Consider the following 26,374-nt stretch of genomic DNA (forward strand, 5'->3'; position numbering starts at 1 on the left):
GAGGCGTTTAATTCGCATTCCAAAATCCGAATTGATATCATAAACCTCATTATTCTATTCATGGGTTAATCAACTTGAAATCCAAAAATAGCTCCTAATCTTCGCATAATTCTCATAAACTACTACAATCCAGAATTTATTACACTTTGGCCCTTCAATTTCAATCATTCAATTTATTACACTTTGGCCCATCTACCAAGCACGCCTAAAACCTTTGTAATAAATCAAGTCGATTACGTAAGCGTTGTCTCCATTGTTTGATTTTCTCAAGTGGACGCCAAACCAAATAAAACCACAATAACATTCAACTTGAATTAATTCAATAAATTACACAAATTAAGCACTGTCAGGATACTATTAACACACAAAGTTACAACGGTCGACACGTATTAAGCAGCATTAGACTCAGCAAGCTACATTTACAGCACTAGAATAGGTTGGGTACGTATTAGAAAAGCTTACGCATAGAATAACACTTCTCCCCCATCCCCCCTCCAATCCCGCCTTGGAACTCAGGGGGCAGTCACATTTTACACCTCCCTCTAATTTTAAATATATACACTTTATCCCTCATGAACACCAGTTAAAGTTAAAAATACAAAAAAAAAAAAAAAAAAAAAGTGAGTGCAATGATGTTATTGCTCGTTTATTCATGAAATTATCTATAACTTAATATTATTTTCTTTCATTTTTCAAAAAATATACATATTCTCTATCATATCAACAGTATAAATTTATCAAACTGAAAAATGCTAAATAAAGTTTAAATTTAGTTTATATCCATAAAATTTTTTCTAGCGATTAGTATTCACTTTTATATATGCTTTGTTCAATTTATTATAATTTGAGTCAAACAAAAAGAATAAATAATACTAAAATAAACGTAGATACCAAATTCCTTTTTTAAAAAGACGTAATATACTAAACTTATTTTTTGTTTTAAAAAGTAGTTTTTTTATTCTTTTAGTTTATGTGAACTTTTAGTCTAATACTATATATTGTCATTTAAATTTGATTTAATCTCCATTTTCCTTCTCTGAGTTTAAAAATGAGGTTGACTATTCCTCTTTTACGGCCAATCAATGCCGGGAAGATGTGTGATTTTGTGCATGACTCCTTAATAGGGGTGGGCACGGGTCGGGTATCCGCTCCTAACAAGATATGGCTGATCCGACCCTAAAATATTGGATCAGCCATTTTGCGACCCTAACCCACTCTAATGTTTTCGGGTACCCGCTATTTGGATACTCGAAAAAAAGGGGCGAGTCATAGGGTACCCGCCCCTAAAAAAAAAAAACTATTTTCAATAAAAAATATTTTTCACTTAATATCAACATGTTTTCCAATAAAAAAAAGTATGCTTTCCAATTAACATTGGTAGATATATTATAATCAAAATCCATGTATCACCATTCTCACACATTTCATCCAATAATCAAACTGATTTCATAAATTTAGTACATATTAGAATTATAATATCTAATAGATAAAACGAAATTTTATAATAATTTTGAATACATCACCGTTCTCACGCATTTCATCCTTCTATAACATAACAAACACAAGAATAATAAGTATATGGCAACTTTTCCAACTTTTCCAAGTATAACAGACACAAGAATAAAACGAAATTTTATGATAATTTTGAGTATATCACCATTCTCACGCATTTCATTCTTTTACAACATAACAATTAACAAATACAAGAATAATAAGTATATGGCAACTTTTCCAACTTCCTTAAGGATATTATGGTACAAGATTGCATCCAAATGAGTCGATTGTGGAATCAAGTCCGGAAAAGAATTGAACAGAGTTAATAATTTTTTAAGAAAGTATAACCAAAGTAATCCTAAAAAATTTTCCCCAACTTTCTTACATCTTTGGAATAGACATTGTTGCATTAAAGGTGATGAAAAAGGAAAAAAAAAAATTCTTGCACTAAAATAAAGGAAACAAATTTAAGAGACACAATTACAATAAAATAAATAAATAAATGAAAGACACAAATGTTTTAATTATATAGCTAACAGAAAATTGGAGCTCCAAACACAAATTTTTGATTGAATTGATCAAAATTTTACAGAAAAGATCGATGGAAGTAGAATAACAATGAAAAAGGATGAAAGAAATGAACAATTTTTATGATAGAGTTTCACAAATTTCTCTTTGTTTTATTCATTTGGTTCAGGTTTCACCAAGAATATTCACTTTTTTTAGACAAGATGAGGAGAGACGGATCATATGAGATTAAAATATGAGGTTGTGAACCACTTTACTTACACTTAGGATTAAAAATTATAAAATTATATAATGAACCCTTATTTTTTTAATATTTATATACTATACCCTGCGGGTCGGGTACCTGCGGATTTTTATTTTGCTGATCCATATCCGTATCCGTTTTTGCAGGTACTTGATCCGCATCTGCCCCGCCAAGAAAAATCGAATCGGATATCCTATTTTTCGGATTGGATCGGGTCGGGTTGGTCGGGTTTCTGATCGAATCGGATTGTTTGTCCACCTCTACTCCTGAAGTCTATAAGTATCACTTGCGCTAGTACGTATTTTGCAGCATTCCAAGCAAACTGCAAGCGCACATTCCGCCATTTTTCTTCTTTCGAGCATGGCTTCCAATAATTGCACCACCCCACCTCCAGATGACAACCATGAGCTGAGTCATAGTGTTTTAGAAATCGAAAACCCATCCCCATCAGAAGTTAAGACGAGTTTTAGGGAAATGCAAAACCAAGGAGAAGGAAATCACGGCCTTACAGACCAAACCCATTCCAGCAGGAGAGGGGTTTTTCTGACTTGGAAGGACTTATGGGTCACGGTCTCCAATGGGAAAAAAAGTAGCAGATGCATCCTTCAAGGGCTGACGGGCTATGCCCGTCCCGGTGAACTTTTAGCCATTATGGGTCCTTCTGGCTGCGGCAAATCAACACTTCTTGATGCATTAGCAGGTACTACATATATAAATCGTCTCAAATTATTCTCTCTGTTACTGCAATCTTGAACTCTGCAGGGTATTCCTCTCTGCGCATACAAACATGGATCCAATCCAACACCATTATATTATATAAATTACGGGGAGTTTGCTCTGGAAGACAATTTAAATTCATTATTAACGTGAATATATGGAGGCACTTTTCAAGCAAATCCACATTCTCGTGGTATAAAAAAATGGATTTGCAGTTGCACTTATCTGGGCACACTCTTCCTGAATCTCTCCCAACACAGCCACACCCACACCCACACCCACACCCATTCCGTTTCTTTCTTTTGTCTTTAGGATGAGAATTTTAGCAGATAATATGGTGCTCGAGGAGTTAGACGTTATGTGTCGGAGCAAAAAAAACACCCTGCCTGATTTTTCTGAGCAAGACACCGTTCGTTTTCTCGACATGGTGAACTACTCCCAAAGCTTTCATGCAATACCAAATATTCACACGATAAAATCCGAGGGATTTTGCTTCCATTTTTCCTTTCCTTCATTCCCAACAATTAATCATCTTTTTGTCCCAAGTTCTTTTAACCTTGTGTCTGGTTTTGCGTCTGCTTTAGAAAATCAACTATATGAGTTACATTAACATATTGATCCGTGACTTGAAAAATCAATTAGGGGGACGAAAGCACAAGAATCACAGATCAATAAACACGTCACATCAATGATGGGTTCCCTAATTTGGCATCTTCACACTTTGTCGCGATTACGCCTACTAAATATGGTGACCAAAGGTGACACCGTGACAATGCATTGAATTTATCTTACATCGATTGTGAAAAAGGCGTGGTGGGATGAGAAAGCCACTGGCACCATGACAACCCCTCTCAATAGACATTCAAATGAAATGAAATGTTGTCCCAACCTAGTACCCGGCGGATGACAGCGATGATGTACGGGGCGAGATTGCTGTTGCGTTTAATCAAATATAAACGCGCGTATCCGGCGAACTTAAAACGTTGAAAATTCAATTTTTATACATAAGAACTTAAAAAACAGTTCAAGGTCAATTGTTTTTATGTTATGATGATCAAGTTGTTGGTTTTGAAAATCAACTTGTGTTTAATCCATGAAGTTGTACAATTTCTGTGAGTATAGGAAGGCTGGACTCGAACACGGGGCAGAGTGGTGATATCTTGGTCAATGGTCGTAGACAAGCACTGGCCTACGGAACTTCTGTAAGATTTTCCATTCTCTGATTTTTACCTGGTCATTGTAGTCCGATGTTTGTTGAACTCAACTCAGAGCCACACAATGGCATCATCGTTAATAGTTACACCTGCCAAATGATAAATGTCCCGATTTTTTTTTTTTTTTTTTTAAAGTGGAAGGATTTGAGGTATAACTTTCTATTTACAGTTCAACCCATTATAATTACTGGTACAAATTGGTCAAAGCAGTTGTTAAATGCATGAACTTGGACTCTAGAAGTCAATTGGACTCTTAATTAAGTATTAATTGTCAAGCTCCCCAACCCTACGCTTCCCCGCAGCTCAAATTATTTATTACTAAGTAGTATAAGTTAGTCAAAATAGCTGTTAAACACATGACCTTAGATGCTACGTACGAGTCAATTAGAGTATTAATTGAGTATTAGCCAATGCGAAAGGTCAGGAGAAAAGAAACCTACTACAACCTAAAGTTGAAGAAAGCATCCAAAACAACAGATGAGACAACAAATTATTAAGTAGCATTTACAAGACTCGGCTAAAGCCAAGGTTAAAAAAAAAAAAAACCTAATTAAACTTTGACCATTTATTCTTGGTTAAAAATACTTGGACAAAAGCTAATTAACGATGATAGAGAGGAAAATGATTAAACCTTCTTAACCTGAAGTGTACATATATTAATTTAGCTTGTTAATTTGGATGCATATATAACACAAGACTTTTGCAGCACAGCACTGTAATTCTCTCCTTGCAACAACGTCTTTACACTGTCAATTTAAGAAAGATTAACTTTTAAAGAGGAAAAAAAAAAATCAAGCTACCAGTCGACTAGTCTGCAAATTTTGAACTATATTATCAAGAAAAGTACTCGCAAGGTAAGATTAAGAGTTTAAGACTGATCAAGTTTATTTCTTCTCAAATTTTTGGTAAAATCAGGCCTATGTGACTCAAGATGACGCATTGATTGCCACCTTAACTGTAAAAGAGGCTGTGTACTATTCTGCTCAACTTCAGCTGCCAAATTCCATGCCCAAGTCGGAGAAAAAGGAGAGAGCTGAAATGACCATAAGAGAGATGGGGTTGCAAGATGCAATGAACACGAGAGTCGGAGGATGGGGGCAAAAGGGACTTAGCGGCGGACAAAAGAGGAGACTCAGCATTTGCATCGAGATACTGACTCGCCCAAAGCTTCTCTTCCTTGATGAACCAACGAGCGGACTTGACAGTGCCGCTTCATATTATGTTATGAGCAGAATTGCAAGACAGCGGGCAGGAAAGACCATTTTAGCATCCATTCATCAGCCGAGTGCTGAAGTTTTCAGCCTATTTCAGAACGTCTGTCTATTGTCTTCGGGGAGAACTATATATTTTGGCCCAACGAATGCAGCCAATGGGGTGAGTGAGATTATACCCATATATTATCGTTTTTATGAGGTTGGGATTATCGGAAGTGGAGCTCAAATATGTTTATAAACATGCTTGTAAGATACAATTCCAGTTGCAATTCCGACAGAGAGCCAAATGCAGAGAAATAGTAATTGCAGATTATCTTTGAGGTATAACCAACTAGGAATGATTAATCTTCCAAGCTTTCTCTTGCTGCAGTTTTTTGCATCGAATGGTTTTCCCTGCCCAACTCTCCAAAATCCATCTGATCACTTCCTGAAGACTATAAACACCGACTTTGATGAGGTATGTCAAATATAAAGACAATGAATTCTTTATCTTCTTTTAGTTTATGGAATATGTAATGTCCTTGAATCCATGTTTAATTCTTCCTTAATTAATTTGACTTACGAAGCTAAGGGTTTAATTTGGAGGGTCTTGACAGGATATCGAAGAGGGCTCAACTGGAAAGATGCGAACGGAGGAAGTCATCAGCATTCTTATTGAGTCCTATAAATCATCCATTAACTACCAAGAAGTTCAGAGGCAGGTTGATGAAATATGCAGTGAGGTGAGGACACATTCATTTTTAATCTCTCTTTCTTCTTCTTTCTTTTTCCTTTTCGTTGTAGTCTTTTCAAAATTTCACAAGTAACACACAACATGTCGAAGGCCTCCAATCAAATTCAAAACTTGTTTCGTGTAAGTAATTAGTTGTAATAAGCATTTATCACGTACCTGCAGAATGGGGAAGAACTAGAGAAAAGGAGAGACAATGCCAACTTCATCAGTCAATGCAGCGTTCTGACAAGAAGATCATCCGTAAACATGTTTAGAGATCTTGGATATTACTGGATGCGCCTGGTAGTCTACACCGTACTGGCTCTTGGTATCGGAACCATCTATTACGATGTTGGCAGTGGCAAAAGCTATAATTCCATTCAGGTATGAAATTAGGAATTATGCCGTTAAAATTTAAAGCCACAATGGAAAACAACAGTAATGCAGGTTCTTTCTAACCAGTCAATTAAGCCTAAACAATTTTCGCTATTTTTCAGGCAAGAGGTTCAATGCTCATGTTTGTGGCTTCATTCCTAACTTTCATGGCTATAGGTGGATTCCCTTCATTCGTAGAGGAAATGAAGGTATAATACACTTATTGTCTAGAAAATCAAAGATCAACATACAAATATTATAATTACTCTGAGAAAGGCATATTGACTTCCACAACCAATAACTTAACAGGTGTTTCAACGAGAAAGATTGAATGGCCACTATGATTCTAGTGCTTTTGTTATTGGCAACATTGTGTCTGCACTGCCATACTTGCTACTAGTTTCGCTGATTCCAGGATCGATCGCTTATTATCTTGCTGGACTTGAGAAAGGAGTTGGACCTGGAGAAGCATTTGAACATTTTATTTATTTCTGTACCATTCTCTTCGTTTCCATGATGTTGGTTGAGAGCCTGATGATGATTGTTGCAAGCGTTGTCCCTAATTTCCTCATGGGAATCATAGTTGGCGCCGGAATCCAAGGCCTGATGATTCTAAGCGGCGGGTTCTTCCGCTATCCAAACGATTTGCCAGCACCATTCTGGAAATACCCACTCTACTACATTGCCTTCCACAAGTATGCATATCAAGGTCTATACAAGAGTGAGTTCGAAGGCCGAACCTTTTACCGTCCTGGAGAAAACCTTCCAACGCTCAGCGGTGAAAGCATCTTGCGAAATACTTGGCAAGTTGAAATGACGTACTCCAAGTGGGTGGACATTGCCATTTTGTTTGGAATGGTTGTTGTATATCGCTCGCTCTTCTGGCTTATTGTCAAGGTTGGTGAAAAGGTTAGGCCTGTTTTAAGAGCATTGACGTCTGTTCAACCACAGAAGGCCAGGCAAGTAATGTCAGCAAATGATCCGGCGGAGCTTCTACAGTGAATGGCGCACGAATCAATGAAATCCCTCTTAGCCAGATCTAGCTAGATGCCATCTGTAGGATAAAGTAGCAACTGAGCAGAATTTGTACCACGATAATGAGTCCATGAAATAGCAGAGGCATGCTCAATTATTGCCTTGTGCTACCTTGTTTCCGTTGGTATGTTCTATATGAGTACAGTTAGTTGTATCATGTCCCGAAAAAAGTTGCTATATATTTTATGAGAATGGTAGCATTTCACGTGACTTTTCGCACATAAATTGAACCACCCATGTGTTGGAGTCTCACTTCCTTCATTTGATACACATAACTTGGTAGGGATGAGAGCAGTTTAAGAACTTTTTTTTTGGTTAATCATAAGCATTTAAATGCAACTCAATACATAAATTGGTCATCCACCCCATTCCACTTTTCAACCCAAATAAGAAACTAGTGAGTGTGTCTGGGTAGGAGATTATGTGTGTTTGCATAGAGTATTATTTAAAATAATTACTATAGCATGTAGTATTTTTTATGATATGATATATGTGAGATAAAAATGTTGTTGAAAATATAAAAAGGTGGATTGGAAAATATGTTTATGATGCAAGCAAAATATTATTTGAAAAAAATTACTGTAGCACTTTTTAGAATATGATGTATGTGAGATAAAAAAAATAGTTTGAAAGATAAAAAAATTAATTAAAAATTATGTTTCTTAATAGTACCAAATGAATACTAGATACTTGTTTTCTGAGGTGCACGTTGAAAATTTTCGCTGTGGCATTTTTATAGATAAATGTATGTACGGTGAAATAAAAATGTGATTGAAAAACATATTTAAAGTTTTTTTTTTTTAAACATGGCCAAACATTCAAGGCCAAAATTATTGACATACCTCCCCTAAGAAAAAAGGCCAAAAGTTAGAAAAAAAAAATCATGCCAAACAAACAAGGCTAAAATTATTCATAGACCTCCCCAAATAAAATAAATTCTATCTACATACAACAATATTCATCTAATCTTGACACACGATTAATTAGACTATGCTAATGCTTGAAAAACACAATACTAATGCTAATATATATAGATATATGTATGAAAGTAGACGGGTCCGTTTGGATTAGCTGTTTTTGGGGTTGTTTTTCAAAAACAGCACTGTAGCATTTCGTTTTTCAAATACAAGTCCGTTTGGATTAGTTATTTTTGGCGTTGTTTTTCAAAAACTATATGAAAAACTTTTACTGTAGATGTTTTATGGATTATTTTTAGATGTATTTTTAAAACATATTTTCAAGTGTTTTTATAATTTATAATTTTTATATTTTTATAACAATAAATATTTATGCATTTATAATACATTTATAAATATTTATAAATAAATATATTTATATATTTATATAAAAATATATAAATTATAAATGTATAAATTATAAATGAATATCATATAAATGTATAAATGTATAAATTATAATTTCCAATTTTTATATTATTATATTTATATACATTTATGCATTTATAATACATTTATAAATATTTATAAATAAATAAATTTATATATTTATAAATAAATATAAATGTATTATATTATATATAATAAATAATATAAATACATTTATAAATATATAAATTATAAATGAATATCATATAAATGTATAAATTATAATTTATAATTTATATATTTTTATATTTATATACATTTATGCATTTATAAATATTTATAGATAAATATATTTATATATTTATATAAATATATGTAAATGTATTATAAATGTATTATATTATATATAATACATAATATAAATATTTTTATAAATGTGTAAATGAATATTTTATAAATGTATAAATGTATAAATTATAAATTTTATATTTATTTATAAATATATTTATATATATTTGTAAATACCTTTATAAATATTTATAAATGAATATTTATATATATTTATAAATAAATATATATATATATATTTATAAATGAATATTTATATATATTTATAAATAAATATTTATATACATTTATAAATGAATATTTACATATATTTATAAATAAATATTTATATATATTTATAAATGAATATTTACATATATTTATAAATGAATATTTACATATATTTATAAATAAATATTTACATATATTTATTAATCAATATTTATATATATTTATAAATGAATATTTACATATATTTATAAATAAATATTTATATATATTTATAAATCAATATTTACATATATTTATAAATAAATATTTACATATATTTATAAATCAATATTTATATATATTTATAAATGAATATTTACATATATTTATAAATAAATATTTATATATATTTATAAATAAATATTTATATATATTTATAAATAAATATATAAATGTATATTATTATAAATATATAAATTATAAGTGAATATTATTTAAATGTATAAATTATAAATTATAAATTATAATTTTTATATTTATATATTTATATACATTTATGTATTTATAATACATTTATATATATTTATAAATAAATGCATTTATGTATTTATAAATGCATTTATATTATATATAATACATAATATAAATGTATTTATAAATGTATAAATGTATGTTATTATAAATGTGTATAAATTATAAATGTATAAATTAATATATTATAAATATATATATTAATATTATGTATAGGTGTATTAATATAATAAATATAAATGTATAAAGGTATTAATATCATGTATAAATGTATAATTAATATTATGTATATTAATATAAATGTATAAATGCATAATATTATATATAATACATAATATAAATGTATATTATAAATATACATAAACATATATATTATGTGTATATTAAATATATAATTTTTAATATTTAAAATTCATAAATTTGTATAATACATATTTATATTATATATAATTTATATAATACATAATATTTGTATAAATATATTATAGAAATATAAAAAAATATTTTATATAAAATAAAATATAAATTAATATAATATATATATCCTATACATAATTGAAATATACAAATTGAAATAAACATATTAAATATGTATTTGGAGTTGTTTTTGATATATTGTTTGGATATAGTGTTTTTGGAGTTGTTTTTGAAATACACATTACTGTAGCATTTGGAATGTGAAAAACAGTTTTTCAAAAACAGACTCAAAAAGATATTTTAATTAGAGTTGTTTCTCACTCCTGTGTAGCATATCCAATTGAAGAGAATTAAATGGTTATAAGTCATTTGGGTTTTACCCATATTGACTGTTATATTATATGTTTAAAAATTATTCCTAATTTTAAAATAATTTTAAAAAATAACTAATACTATCTTAATGATATCTAAAATAATTTTAAAAATAACTAATCTTATCTTAATAATATCTGCATTCTATCAAATTATTACATACAACTATTGTAAAACTTTTTTCAAATCACAATTATTAAAATCTTACATATTCCATAAATCACTTCCTTTCACTACCATATCATTGATTAGTATTCAAATTGTTCATCATCTCTTTCCTTAATTTTGAATTAACTTAGTGCAAAACACTGATTAGCATTAGTGAAAAAGGGCAAAAGAAAAAGAAAAACTATTAAATCTAATATATTTAAATGTATATCATATTTAGTGATAAGTGAATAGTTTATTTCTTAATTTTGAAAACAAGTTTTATCTAGAAAATTTAATGTCATTTAATTAATTCATATGTTTAATTTTTAGTTATAAAACGATTTGAATATACTAAGATTCGAATCCATTAAAATTAAGTGTGAATTATATTATTAAACAGGCTAAGAAGGTAAACTCAAAACGTAAGTCCTGTTTTGTCCTTTTAATATTTAGAACACATATTTTAGATTTTTTTATTATATGTATATATACTGAGTGAGAGAGAGAGGAGAGCGAGAGAGGAACGGGGGGAGAGAGAGAGATCGCGATGGAGGGCGACGTGGAGATGGCCGCGGCGGAGGATGGAGCTTTCGTGGTTCGCTCCTCTTTCTAACTCTGTCGCTTGCAAGTTTTTCTGCTATTAATTGACTTCGTTTCTTTTTCATTTATCTTTTTTTTTTCAAAACCCTAACTTTTTTGCTTGTACTGACCTAAAAATCAAAACTGATGATTTTGTACGTGTCAAATTATTATCACGCAGGAGTTGGACGACATGAAGAAAAGATTGAAGGAGATGGAAGACGAAGCGGCAGCTCTCCGGGAAATGCAGGCCAAAGTCGAGAAAGAAATGGGCGCCGTTCAAGGTCTTCCCTTTTCGTATGATACATATATTCATATTTTGAAAGCCTTTTTCTACTATTCGTCGCTCTTGTTAATTTGATCATTAGGATTTTAGAGTTATTTGGTGAATAGTGATGTGAGCTTTGTTGGTAATTGCAATATCTGGCATTTTTTAAGGGATCTATTTTGTAGCTAAAAACCTGTTCTTAATGTGTGCATTGGTGTTTTCTGCGGCTCTTTTTTTTTCGGTTTTTTTTGGGGGTTCTTTGTTGCTGTTCGTTGAGCTACGAATCCACGGATTGGTCTAAATTAGAAAGTTTGAGGAGTTTTAATGTGTAAACTAGGAGTATCTGTGGGCTTATAATGTAGGGCAAGGTCTGCTCTATTGGCCAAAGTTTTTCTTTTTACGTACTCTAGCTGTTGAATTTGGAATAATCTTAAGAAATTACTGAAATTGGCAATTTGACGACCACTATTTGGATGGACTTTGTAATCGATTGCTCAACTTATTTTGAGTCTTGTTTGATATTGTAAATTTTTTGGGTTTGGGTTTCATTACAGCTTCACAGCTTTTCACAACTACAGTCATTACCATCTCCATATGTTGTTGGACATGCTGCAATTTACATTTTTTTAGTTGCTGGTTGGATAAGTTCAATTGTGAAATTTCCTGTACGGCAGAGAACTTTGGTTGAATTTGATTTAATACAAGCAATTAGATATTCTTCCATATGCTCTTAGGATCTTTTGATCTGTTTAAAGAGCAATCAAATCTCTGATTTTCTATTTTTTTAACTGTTCTGTTTGATCTTTTCGCAATTTCCCAGTTGGAAAGTCTAGTATTCTTCTACATCTTAAGGACATTTGTCAGTATTTATCTTATCTTGGTTCACTTTCTGAAATGTCATGTAATGTGGCCCTTCCCCTTGGCAAGTACAATGATAAAACTGATTAGCATTTGCATTTTTTTTGTTAAATTTTCTACCTTGTCATTATTATTTCCTCTTTGAAATGCAATCAGATCCTGCTGCTGCTGCAGCAAGTCAAGCAAATAGGGAAGAAGTGGATTCTCGATCCGTCTTTGTTGGCAATGTGAGAATCTCTATGATAAGCTACTAATTATTAGATGAAGTGTACTTTTAAACTCGCATTAATGGCTCATTAACTCATGAATCACCTGACTTCCCTGAAGCTTGTTTGCTTTCGATAATTAATGTTCATTTATTTTATAATGTGTTGCTTTAGTGATTGATATTCATAGATATCTCTGTGTCGATATATGGGTTTTGTGGCTGGCATGATTGCCTTGTGAAAGTTTTGTTTTATCTTTGTCTATGTTTAGTTATTTTCCTCCTAATTATATCAGGATATGCATGCAAGATAAGTGAAAATTGTACAAAGATTCCTGGAAGATGCTGCTTGATGAATTTGATTTTTATAAGAAGTTGATGGGTGTTTAAATGTATACTTTAGGAGCTGTTGGAATTTTTTTGGGTAATTTCATTCAATTTTGGAATCAATATGTCCTTATATGAATTTGATTAGATTTTCAAATCATTCAGTCTTTGTTTGGTCTTCCAGACTCAGTACTATGAACTCACAATCTTTCTTCATATATGTTTCCTTCCCTCACTTTCTGTGCTGTTAAGAACAAGATTTCATCCCTTTGGGGAAAAACTGGGAATGAGAGTATTAGCTTCAAGCTTCTAGTTTGTAATCATCATGTAGGGTGCTTGATTGTGTGAAAATGCTTCATGGCTTAATTGTCTAAACCAAAAGAATCAATATTTTTTTTCTTTCCAGAGTCTAGGATTTAGGATCCAACAGTCCATGACTGTTCATGTAAGCTTAAGTTTATTAAAGGTCACAAACTGTGAAATTTATGGCTTTTAACTGATCATTTTCATCCTTCCTGTGTCAGTGAAGAAACCTATCATTGTTACTTTAGGTTATTCATGTGGAATTGTGTCGGCTTCTTTATATCGTCTCAGTGATTAGAACAACGAAATCTCATACGCTTTTCCTAAGGACTGACCTACTAGCAACAAAATCTCATGCGGATTTGATTTATCTTAAGGGCCTTGGACTGATATATTTTTTGAAGTGGTTGACAAGCAATCATTGTTCCAATTTCAAAACCTGATTGGCTAGATTCCAATTATAGTTTTTCTTTTTCAGTTTGTGCAAGAACCTGGGGCATGAAATGTTTACAAATTTTCTTTTTGTTTGTTAAGATGTTCCCTTGAAGTGGATAAACATTGATACAATGCAATCGAGGGCAATGGGAGCTTTAGGTCTCCTGGTGCTGGTTTCTAATAGCAGTCTTTGTTGGAGAGGTTTATTCCGGTTCTATGGTTGAGTTATTGCTTACTTTTTGAATTTTGGGAATGATTATGGAGCTTTTGCTGAGAATTTAGTAATCCTTAGCATTTCATTGCTTGCATTTTGTCTCTGTGACCTATGGTCCCTCAGAGTTGGGCTTATTTCTGATTGTGAAAGGAAAATTTCCAGTGGTTAATTGTATTTTCAGCTAATTTAACCAGGTTGCATATGTTATTATATGTTATGATCTATATGTTACATAATTTGTGAATATTCTGCTACATGATTTTGTTGTATTATAGCGGATTGTTCTGCCAGACAGTGTCAAGGACTTGTTTCTCTTTCCTTGTTAATCTGATTGAAGCCACAATGGAAATTAGTTGCTGTAATTACACTTTCTTATGGATATATTAACTATTCAGTCACTGTCATATGGATTTTTACCTAGTGTCAACCTTATGAGTATGAATAAATTTCTTGCAAATATGACTTGTATTCTTGTGGACAGTGAAATTGTTAAATAAATGAAGCACCTTCAGTTTGCCATATGGCTTGTTTCTTTTTTTTTTTTCCTTTGGTCCCTTGGTTATTTGTTGTACGTACTTCTTGCACGGTTGTAATTTTTTGAGACAAGTTGTATGACAAAATTACCGGAGGCTAGCATGACTTGTACTAAGATACCTAACTTCTTCTACCAGTGGATAAGTGAAAAATAATCTGCTTTGTAAATCAAACTGTTGATGGATATTGACAAGCCAAGGGATTTTTTTTTAATTTTTTAATCCTCTTATGTAGCTTTTTTTGGGTGAGATACCTCTTATGTAGTTTAAGTCTTTTGGTGTAAATATGGAACCACAATTCACGTAATTATTTCCTGAGTAGTTCTCTGTGTGGTATCAACTTGCTCTGTAGGTGGATTATTCATGTACCCCAGAGGAGGTACAGCAGCATTTTCAAGCATGTGGAACAGTTAATAGAGTAACCATCCGAACAAACAAGTTTGGCCAACCAAAGGGATATGCTTATGTCGAATTTCTTGAACCAGAAGCTGTTCAAGAGGCTCTCCTTCTCAATGAGTCTGAGCTTCATGGTCGCCAGTTGAAAGTAAGAAAACACATAAGCCAAGGTTCAATCTTCTATGCTTGTTTTGTTTCAAGAAACAACTTCTTGACATAAGGAATCTGAATCCTGCAATGAAAGTAAGCAAACACATAAGCCAAGATCCAATCGTCTGTCCTTGTTTTGTTTCAAGGAACAACCTCTTGGCAAAAGGACCCTGAATCCTGCAATGACTTTAGTTGCATGGTGAAGCCTTACCGTTTGTTTTCCTATTCATTTTGGAGGCTTGCTTTATCTCTTTAACTCTGGATATGTTATTAGGTATCTGCTAAACGGACTAATGTTCCTGGCATGAAACAATTTCGTCCCAGGCGTCCCAGCCCCTATATGGGATTTAGGGGCAGGACACCTTATGTGGCTCCTTATGTATATCCTCCCTATGGATTTGGGTGAGCTTCCATGATTTCTCTGCGATGTTATTTTTTCTGTAAATTGTGTTTGCTACAATGGACATTCCACATGTTATTACCTTGGGCAATGGTATTGGAAATATCTGTTTTGCAGGAAGGTTCCCAGGTTCAGAATGCCTATGCGTTACAGCCCTTATTTCTGAATCCGGTTTTCCATGAGATCATATGATAGGGCGCTCTTCTGCAAAGCCTGTGTCTTGCCTTGTGATGTGTCATCCAATATGCTTGGAAGGAACCCATTGCGGTTTCGGGGTGGAGTGGTGGTTTCGGGATCGGTCGAGAATCTGTCAGTCCTTGGTGGTACTTGTATGCTTTACCTTCTGGATATTGTTGGTTAATATTGTAATTATGGACCCGAACAGTTTCTTCTGCTGTGGATTGATGCTGTTTGAGTGATTTACGCAAGGTCTTTTAATGCCTCCTCATTTTTCAATTGCATGTGTGCACTTATTTATTTATTTTTTGAAAAAAAAGGATTTTGGAACTAATAATGTCTGGATAACACATTACGCTAGGAAAAGATCTCCCATTCCTCTCGCGCCTGGAGGCAATTAAACGCTCGAATATCTGAATGAGGCAGATGATACCTTTGTCCAGTTAAGCAGGGAATTCAAGTCTTTACCTGGAACCGAGTTCTCTTTTTTTGATTATTATTTATTCAAAAAACCTTGCCCACATCGTCTGAGTTCGAGAGCAGATTGCGATACTTCTATTGCCGTTTGATGTAAACTCCAATGGCTGCAAGAGGAATCACTTTAATGGTCGTTGATGTTTATTTTTTATTCCTTGTAAGCTAGCTGCCGCAAACTACGATCTTTTGAGATATGGGTGTTACTTAATATTCTTATGAATGTGCAATAATTGCACGTTATTTTTTGTGATCAACGGTTTAGCAGCCCGAATGCTTGATTGCTGACTAGCAGGCTGGTTCAAGATACTTCTCACGAGTAAAAACGACATTATTAACACTAGTGCTCATGGCACACGGCATGTGTGTGCCATCGCTAATATTTCTTTTTGTTATTTTTAAAAAAAGAATAAGCGAAAATTAGTTATACATGAAACAAGTTTATTAATTTTTGAGTTCTTTTTGGATTATATATTGATATATTGATTGGTTATGCACTAAGTAATAGTTAAAAGCCTTGAAAATGGGAAGCTTTGAAAGTTTGAGTGTTTAAAACCATTAATTAGTTTAGTTGGTTTTACACTAATGTGCATTAGGAGAGAAACAGAATGATGTAAAAGATAATTAATAGATGACTTATTAATAGATAATATAAATAAAATAGCTCGCTATTAAGCATTATGCAAATTTTCTTTTAAAAAAATTGCATTCCACTTGACAGAATGTATAGTAAAAATTGGGTTTATGTAGGTGCTTCATTATTCTGGAAAAAGAAAATTGGTTGCATCTTAAATAGGTGTGTTAATTATTTTTTAATTTTTCCAACCACATCTTTATTTCACATACATGATATCATGGAAGTTTCTAGAGTATGGATAGCAACTTTTTCCAAAAGAAAAAATTCGCTTGCATCATGAACACATTTTTCAATTCATTTTTTTATATTGTCAATCACCTTTTTATCTCACATCATAAAAATTGTTACAGTAATTATTCCAAATAATTATTTGGGATACTCTATCGAAACAAAAGTCAAGTTGAGCCTTATTATGCATAAAAAAGAAAAAAAAAAAGTTGATCCTTATTACTGTAAATTGTATCTTAATAGACTAAGGTCTTGTTTGATAACGTAATTCATCACTTAAAATTAATGTATTTAGATCTTAATATATTCAGACACGTTTGATAACAAAAAATTGAACATCTGAATTAATTAAGTGCCACTAAATTTTCTAAGTAAAATTTGCTTACAAAAATAAGTGATAAGTTATTCACTTATCGCTAAATGTCATATACACTCAAATATATTTAATTTAATATTTAAGAGTTCAATAACATAATGGATTCATATTTCAATTTGTAAATTTTAATTTTATCAAATGCACACTAAGAAGTAATTGAGAAGGAATTTTTTAATAAAAAATTATGTCCAACAGAGATGACATTAAAATAATCATTTGAAAAACCCTCAAGTTTGAGGTTGTATTTTTCTTTTTGATATATACCATAAACCGTAAAATGTAACTGTGGAAAAGGATGTGAATAATCTAAGCTAAAATCTATGCTAATTGCTAAGATTTTCGTTTTCCGTTCCTTTTTTTTTTTGTTTTTTTAATTAGTCTTCTTTCTGATCCTTTACCAGTCCAAATCTCAGGACAGAAGCAATGGCTCAGGCGCTGACAACCACCATCACAGTGGCGGACGTGACCTGCAACTCAAACGTCCCAAGCGCCTTCCTCCACCCTGCAGCCACTAAACCCACTTTACTGTCCTCTTTCCCGTTCAACTCTTTTCCCCGTAGAAAATTCAATGCCAAGCCCATCTCAGCCGTGGCCACAACACCACCAGCCCAGAAGGATTGGAGGCCAGATAGCTGGAAATCCAAAACAGCGTTTCAGCTCCCAGAATATCCGGATAAATCTGATCTTGAATCAGTTCTAAAGATCCTTGAATCCTTCCCTCCTATAGTTTTTGCAGGGGAAGCTAGAAACCTCGAAGAAAAGCTCGGCCAGGCTGCACTTGGGAACGCTTTTTTATTGCAGGGTGGTGATTGCGCTGAGAGCTTTAAAGAATTCAATGCCAATAATATTAGGGACACTTTCAGAGTCATTCTGCAGATGGGGGTTGTGCTCATGTCTGGTGCAAAAGAGGACATATGCATATTTTTTATTAAGAGCAATTTCAAGGCTTCTTTTTATGGACACCGGACTTAAACAGCACTTAATACAGTCCTATAATAATCAACCTTCCTTTCATATTTTACTAAGATATATGATCATAGTACTGATCATAATTACTACTGGTAGTGGTATCACTTAATTTACCCCTCTATTGCAATTTTCACATTTTTCTTTTTCATGCTTCTAGTAATGGTGATGAATATACACGTCACGTCACACAAAACAACAAAACCACTTCTCCGGCCAGCAGCAGCACCCAAAGCTGGCCTCATTCCAAATTTCAAAAACCATTCTGCGACCGTGTATCTACATAAAAAGTACGGCTGCCACACCTCATAATAACATAATTTCCATTTACCCATCCATCCATCCATCATCAACTCTCTTTTTTTTTTTTCCGGGTTGGGTTGGGTCGGGTCGGGTTCATCAATCATCACAATCACAGTCAAACCAGTGTCGAGCAGGCAGAGCTCTGGGGGTCCCATATAGCCGGCAGCAAGAACTTGCGACCATTCACCCCGTTCGCATTGTAACTCGCCCCGCTGGCCTTATCCACCAGCAAGTTACCCGGGTAGCCCGGGTAAGACCCCGACCCGAACATCCCCGTACACGCCGACACGGCCTCTAACGGCGCCGTTGCTGGGCCCTGGAAATACCCGCTGTTGTACGGATTCGTAACGGCTCCCGCCAAAACCGTGGCCAAGTTTATTACCATGCCGTCCACTCCGACGTCTCCGTTGGGCGCCACCAGCGGAGGAGTCTGGGGACCGTACAGCGGCTGGTGGAAAGGCCAGGCGCACTGCCCCGGGCACTGAGTCTCCGAGTTACCAACCCAGGCATATGCAAACCGAGCCGGGCCCCGAGTCGAGCCGTGCGTCCCGCACCTGCTGCAGAACCCGTCCACGTAAACGTCCGCCGACGTCAAAACAACGTTAATGGAACCAGCCATGTGGCCCCCTCTGGCAGCCAAATAAACGAGATTCGAGTTCTTGAGCATTTTTCCGAGAGAGTAGTTCTCGTCGAGAATCTGCTTCCCCACGACCAGCGTGGAGGCGCCACCGCCCTTGTACTTCTCGGTCGTCATCCACCAGGAGGCGGCGGAGGGAGAAGCCGCCCTGGGGGAGTTAAGGGATTGAAGAAAATCGACAATAATGGAGCGCTGGGTGGGCGTAAACTTGCCGTACCAGATGAGGTTGACGGTGATTTTACCTTTGAGAAGAATACCGTTATGGTATTGGAGGACCAGGGGCTGCTGTTGGACCAAGGCCGCGGAAGCCGGTTCAGATATGAGAGTGGATAAGAAGATGGTACTAGCGAAGAACAGAAGAGTACCACAAGTAGTAGAAGAAGAAGCCATTGTTGTACTGCTATTCTTGATATTATTATTATTTTTTTGTGTTTTTTTGGGACAGAGTTAAGAAAGAAGGCTCTGCTGCGGGTTTGAGAGGAGGATGTAGCAGCTTATATATAGAGGCCCGAAGACAGGAAGGACAGCTGTAGAAGCGAAGAAGATGTCAACTGGGGAGGGATGCGAGGTGGAGGCAGGGGATTGGGGAGAGGGGAGTTCGGCCAGGCTGGAAGCTGGAGACGGATGACGTGGGAGTCTAGAGTGGGGTTTGATCTGACGTGGTGGAGAGATGGGGAATGCAATTGAGAGAGAAGGGGTGGTGTTGACGTGTGCATGCCATTACACCTGGACTGATATTTTTGTAGTATTTTGTTTTACTCCTCCTACGCTACCTACTGAAAAAAAAACACGCACGCAGAAGAGAAACAGGGCCCTGGCTGCCCGAAACAGGAATCCAGAAGGAAAGGACTTTGATGCCCCATCTCATCCAAATCCATTCCTCTACGCTTTCCCTCCCTCTCTCTCTCTCTTCATTGCCACGCTCAACAGCTGTCTGTAAAACGCTGATGCGGTGCAAAGCTTTCATGCCTTCTGGATTGGCATTTATTGGTAGCAGTGACATCTACCTTTTGATTTTGAAATATCATGTGTTTGGATAATAATCCTTGTTTGGTTGCAATTTTTTTCAAAATACTTTTATATTTTATGTAAACATATTTTTCTGTTATTTTTTTACCTTACATTTATCAAATCGTTACAGTATATTTTTCTATAAAAAAATAAAAGCTTCATTCATATTATAAACCTATTTTCGAATCATTTTTTTGTTCAACATGTTGGTAATAGTTTGTAACGAGAAAATTGAAAAAGTTCATTCTTCCACGTTGAAAGAGGGCGCCTTGGACCTTGGGGCTTTCTGATCAGGGTAGGGTGTTAACTAACTAACTGTTTAAAATATGTTTTCACAGCTGCTCCATTTGTACCTTGGAACCATTTAGCAGTCGTGGCCCGTGATTATAAGCTAGTCACAAATGGAAGCAAACATGATGAATGAAAGCAAGTAGGATCACTAGATTCTTTGGTGATGTGGCATCTATCACATTAAGACCGAGCGCACATTTCAAACTAATTGCCAACAATTTTAGGGCTCACCTACATTTATGCCTCTGTATTCTCGCACTCTATCGTGTGTGTTGCCACTCAACAAGATTCATAGGCATGAATTGAATATCTTTTTTTTTTTTTTGCTTATTGAATACCTTTACGTCAAATAATGGTTAAAATTTTTTGAATAGTGAACAATTACATATCACGCGAGTCTTAATGAAAATATTAAAAAATTTTTAGTAAAAATTAGCTTTCCAAACAAGGCATTTTTTATTAAAATACTAATAAACACCACGATTTGTTTGACAGGGGCGTCCGTTTCGTGTTTTCTTCAACTTCTAATTTGTAAAGGGCAGCCCCCGCAATGTATTTATGTATGGCCCCATCAGCATCCCCGCTCTAGTCCTTAGTGGTACCACTACGACTAGTGAAATTCGGATTTTTCTCCCCAGTCTTTTAATTGTCAATTTAACTTGCGAGACACACGACCAATAAAGTTCCTTAATTCAAACAGTAGCACGATGCTGGTTCTTGTACGTATCCATCCAGAAATTCAAAAGAAAATCGGGACCACTGGGAAAGAAAGGGTACATGTCCTTATTTTGAGTTGGTAGAGGGCTATCTAAGATTCTATAGGGCAAAAGGGTAGGGGGCTGCACGAAGCTGGCGTTTGGTGATTGGAGGGCATTGGTGGGGATGGACCCGAATGTGGAGTCCACCGGCGGTGACTTGCTTTTGGGTGGCAGTGGTACAGAATTCGATGCTAAATTGCTAATAGTAGTGTGCTTCTCTTGCTTTTTAGGGCCTGTTTCATTACACACACTACTAATTTTTTATTCATTCATATACCAATGCCACTACTAAGCAGGTCGCATGATCGGTCCGGAACTTCCAATAAAATGACTTGGCTTTTTTATGCTGACTCTCCCTTCGCAAAGGGCAGACTGAGCGGGCGGGGGGGGGGTCCCCGGCTCGTTTCTTGGTTGGTTCGTTTTCTCGAATCTAGGCGTCTGAGTTCTTCGGTTGTTGGATTTCGTGACCTTACGTCACTCTCTCTATCCACTCTACATTATTGTTTCAAAATTTAACAAAAAAAAAAAATTATACATTATTGTTAGTTTAAGGAACGATTGAAGCACAAAGAAACGTAAATAACCGAAGTGGACGCCGCGGACGGAGTTTGTTTGGATAAGAGTTTATTTGAATGATTTATTTGAGATAATTATTGTAATATTTGTTGTGATGTGATGTATGCGAGATAAAATGATGATTAGAAAGATGAAAGGGTGGTTGAAATTTATGAAATAAATTATTTTATTTCAAATGGGTATTAATTTTGGGGTTTTGGTGTTGGCCGGTTGGGTGGTTTTGTCGGTGGCGGTGTTCAGGTGGGTTCACCAGAGTCGTCGGAGAGTGGACCAAAAGTATTTACTTACTAGTGCTAGTAAAAAGAGCTAATGACGGTGTATCGAGATTTTTCACCGGTAAATGCACCGCAGCTGCTCGAAAAAGGCAACGGTGCCGACTTTGTGTTTCTCGTTTCAATGCTTTGTTTGATTTGGATGGACGTTTTCGCCGCGTTAAATGTAAACTGGAATTTGGATGAAACTTGGAAATGCAACAATAATACTTAGTAGAGAGGAAGGAAATGGACTGAGTTAAAAAATATATATAACAGCTTTCTCCATTAACACATTTCTCTAAATCCTAACAGCTTTGTTTGGATTCTAAATTTTTTAGAGTTTTTATAAAAAAAAGTATAACAATAATGATGTGATGTATGTAAAATAAAATTTTATTAAAATAATTTTAATAAAAACTAACCATCCAAACGAGCAATAAATTTATCGATGCCATACGAATGCATGAATCACTCAAACGCAACATGTTCAAATCATTCAATTTCTCTCTTCAAACGACTGGGAAATCCAGGTAAAATTTCAAACTCGTCGCGGTCATAATAATTAGATTTTTGCTACCCTCGTGCGCTCGATTGATTATTCAATTCTGAATCACTCAAGCGTAACATATTTTCCAACCTTTCTCGTGATTGCATGACATATTTTCATTTTTTTTTAAAAATTTTACTTAAACAGTATACCACAAATTCTGTTTGACCATTTGATTTAGGAACATTGGGCTTTCTTGCTGGTAAAAGGTGAAGAATGTACAAACTTTTGAAGTGGCATGTTTGAATGCTTGTGAATAAAGCCGGATGGAGGTAGGCACGAAAAGCATTTCATTATATATAGTAGTGTATACTCCCAAAGTCCACAGACTTGGCTTGTAATTGTCGCCCTTCAAAATTCGACCATGAATAAAAAATCACGTGTCCGTGTGCGTGTGGAGGTGGTGAAGTGAGGCGTCGTCGGCAATCTGAGGCTGGTCAAATTTGGACGAATCAAACTTATCTAATCACCTTTGCACCAGTCCAACATCAACCCCCGGTGGCCGGTGGGGGCCCCTATTAGTATTAGTGTATGATTTGGCGTTGTTCTTCTTCTTTTGACTTAAATGCTGGGCCCCTCTGGTTCTGATCTCACCGGTGATTAAACTAGCGGCAGCCACGTGTAAAACTAAACACCCCCTCCTTAAGGCTCAGCCAGTATCTGTGGCGCATTGCATGCTCTGCCAATCTGCTGCTACAATTTGCAGCAGGGGATAAGATAAGCTTCAGCTTCAAGTTCTGTGCTAAAAGTATGTAATGGGAATCAAGAATTAATTGAAGAAGAAGCACTGCTTCTTTTTTTTGCCAAAATGTATCAGCTAAACAGGCTTGTGATTGCTGACAAAAAGGCAAATTTTGCTGCCTCCCAATATCAGTAGCTTTGACATTTTACTGACTTACTCTTTTAGTTTTGTGGTCCAACTCCGATCAATTATTGTCCACCCAAAAACTTAGCGGTGTTTGGCCTGCAATTTTGTGTAAGAACGTGAAACGCATTTCTCAATCACCACGTTGTTGACTAATCGGCGTAAACGACGAATACCCAAAAGGGCATTTTCTTTCCCTGTCAATTACTCCGTCCATCGGAAAGGGGTGCAAGAATTGCCATTACAATTGTTATAATCGCGTCCAACGCAATTGGTTAATAGAAAGTAAATTGCCGTTTGTAATCGGTGGATAATGACAAAACAACCTTCTTTATAAAAAGTAAATTTAACATTCCGACTCTGAATGATGCAGGTTCTCTAGTAGTAGTAGTAGTCTCCACGCTCAGAGCAAACAGTCGTTTTTTTTTTTTAAAAAAAAAAAAACAATTTTTATTTAAAAGTGAATTTAACTTTGCGTAAAAATGAAGGAAAAACTCACCTCAACAGGTAGCCCGTGAGAGCTTATCCTCTCTTTATCTTATTGCGCTTTTCAATTGTCAGCGAATCACATCTCATAATTGGAGAGACAATTATGACAAACTCCTAAGACTAACAAGAGATGAGATAGCACAGTGAAAGTGACCTTGAAGGCCTTTTATCCGCTAAAAATGATCGATTAAGAGAGTATGTTGGATCAACAATGATGGAGCTCTCAAGTCGGTTGTTTGCATCAAGTGTCAACTACTAGGTGTTAAAACATACTTATCACTCATTAAACTACTAATCCTCATTAGTATAAAATTTGCATCAAATCCCGCTCAATACCAGAGCCATAGATTCTAGTAATGCTGGAAAAAAGGATTGATCAGGTCAGGAGCCCGTGGAGGCAGGTAGCTTTAACGTTTTCATGGTGGAAAACAGTTGTTGTCCATAAATGCGAGTTGTGTTCATGTAACTGGTTTTGAGCCATCAATGGGTGAGAGCGGCACACAGCCTAGAGTCGTGCAGTTCAGGCCCATCAAATTATTTAGCTAGCTAACGTTTAAGTGTTTGGATTATGATGAATCTTTACGACGATAATGTGATAAAGATAAACTTCTACAATATGTAGTATGCTGTTTTTTAATATGTAGCATGCTGCATTCAAATCTCAAGCATGACAAATGGAAAAAAAAAAAAAAAAAAAAAGGATGGGTTTGCCTAATAAACTTCAAAAGAGTGTGTTTGGACGGGAGATTATTTGTCCGAATTTATTTGCTTATATCATCATTGCGATTTTCAATATATTTTTTTATTTTTTTAATTATTTATATATATATATATAGTAGTCATTTTGGTGGGGCTGAGAGAGAGAGAGAGGGTGGGGGTGGGAAAGGAGTGTCAAGGAATAAGGACGTGATAATCAACCGTACCAAGACATAACATCTACCAGAATTTTGAGGCAGATTGATGAAGTAATCAAACGACAAGAGTATCCGAATAATAGAGTAAGGGGTCAACACTCCTATCTACAAAATTTGTAGCATGATTTTTGAGAGCTCCTCTTCGATTTGATGCCCATCATTCTCCCTCCCAGACGTCTCTTTTCTTGACAAAATGGCCATATCATGTACATGCCTCTATGTTAAATGCAATTTGGACAGCTACCAATCAGCTGTACAAATAGCTCCTCAAGTTACATGAATCTGCCCACCCGCATTCAAGCCTTTCAATTCCTACTACTACTACTACTACTTAGGGGGCGTTTGGTTCGCACGTCGGAATCGGATTCGGATTCGGAATCGGATATCTTGGGTTTGGAATGAGGTCATTCATTCCAATATATTTGTTTGGTTCAAGTACCTGGAATGTGTATCATTACTATAGTTGATGTTTGGTTCGTCGACTCTTTCGGAATGGAATATAATAAATATATTATAAACCACATCGTAAATGATAATTATTGGCTCTTTGTAAATAAGATATAAGAAATTTTCACTAATTAAATATATTAGTATAAATGTATTAGTAAATATATTAGTATAAATGTATTGGTAAATTTAGATAATAATATTATCATTATAAATTTGTAACTAATTCAATTCAATATCATATATATAATTAAATATAAATATATAATTATATAATTATATAATATATACAAATATTAATTATACTAATATTTTATATAAATATAATATATATTACATATTAAATATAGTTATTATTATATATTATTATATTTAAAATAATAATTATTATAATTATATAACTTATTAATATTACATACATGTATATATTATAATTATATGCACATATAATATACATTTATAAATATACATATATATTATAAATATAATATTATATAACATTAATAAATTTATAATATATATTATATAAGTATAATTATATTTAACTAAATAATTATAATATATAATTATATAATACAATAACATCATTATTGTAAGTTTGTAACTAATTAAATTAAATGTTATATATATAATTAATTATAATTATACAAACGCTATAAAATAAATACATAATTATAATTATATAATATATAAATATTAATTGTACTCATATTTTATATAAGTATAATGCATATTAATATTAGATATAGTAATTATTATATATTATTGTATTTAAGATAATAAATATAAATATAAATATAATTATATAATTTAATGTTATATACATGTGTATATTATAATCATATGCACATATAATATGCATTTATAAATATACATATATATTATAAATAT

At 34.0% G+C, this 26,374-nt stretch overlaps 4 protein-coding genes across 5 annotated transcripts; 3 read left to right on the forward strand and 1 right to left on the reverse strand.

Annotated features, from left to right (window-relative positions):
* Positions 1-2,577: 2,577 nt before the first annotated feature.
* Positions 2,578-7,743, forward strand: LOC113726627 (ABC transporter G family member 1). Its single transcript, XM_027250440.2, has 8 exons — positions 2,578-2,966; positions 4,106-4,185; positions 5,113-5,571; positions 5,782-5,868; positions 6,008-6,133; positions 6,307-6,507; positions 6,621-6,707; positions 6,808-7,743. Exons 1-8 carry the CDS (start codon positions 2,627-2,629, stop codon positions 7,498-7,500), a joined length of 2,073 nt encoding a protein of 690 aa, XP_027106241.1. The 5' UTR covers positions 2,578-2,626; the 3' UTR covers positions 7,501-7,743.
* A 3,565-nt stretch (positions 7,744-11,308) lies between these two features.
* On the forward strand, positions 11,309-15,989 carry LOC113726628 (polyadenylate-binding protein 2-like). 2 transcript variants are annotated; one of them, XR_011839134.1, is made up of 7 exons: positions 11,309-11,460; positions 11,626-11,728; positions 12,727-12,797; positions 14,940-15,131; positions 15,280-15,332; positions 15,408-15,535; positions 15,651-15,989. XR_011839134.1 is itself a non-coding variant. In XM_027250441.2 (6 exons), the coding sequence occupies exons 1-6, from the start codon at positions 11,413-11,415 to the stop codon at positions 15,697-15,699; spliced, it is 591 nt and encodes a 196-aa protein (XP_027106242.1). In that variant the 5' UTR covers positions 11,309-11,412; the 3' UTR covers positions 15,700-15,989. The 2 variants fall into 2 exon arrangements, 1 of the variants encoding a protein (XP_027106242.1); XM_027250441.2 differs by lacking the exon at positions 15,280-15,332.
* A 1,859-nt stretch (positions 15,990-17,848) lies between these two features.
* LOC113724028 (phospho-2-dehydro-3-deoxyheptonate aldolase 2, chloroplastic-like) lies at positions 17,849-18,397 on the forward strand. The gene has a single exon (XM_027246981.1). It carries the CDS (start codon positions 17,849-17,851, stop codon positions 18,395-18,397), a length of 549 nt encoding a protein of 182 aa, XP_027102782.1.
* On the reverse strand, positions 18,322-19,813 carry LOC113726629 (protein EXORDIUM-like 2). Its single transcript, XM_027250442.2, has one exon. The coding sequence runs from the start codon at positions 19,719-19,721 to the stop codon at positions 18,810-18,812; it is 912 nt and encodes a 303-aa protein (XP_027106243.1). The 5' UTR covers positions 19,722-19,813; the 3' UTR covers positions 18,322-18,809.
* Between the last annotated feature and the right edge of the window lie 6,561 nt (positions 19,814-26,374).

The sequence above is a fragment of the Coffea arabica genome, chromosome 2c (genome assembly GCF_036785885.1).
Source record: "Coffea arabica cultivar ET-39 chromosome 2c, Coffea Arabica ET-39 HiFi, whole genome shotgun sequence".
Classification (NCBI taxonomy): domain Eukaryota; kingdom Viridiplantae; phylum Streptophyta; class Magnoliopsida; order Gentianales; family Rubiaceae; genus Coffea; species Coffea arabica.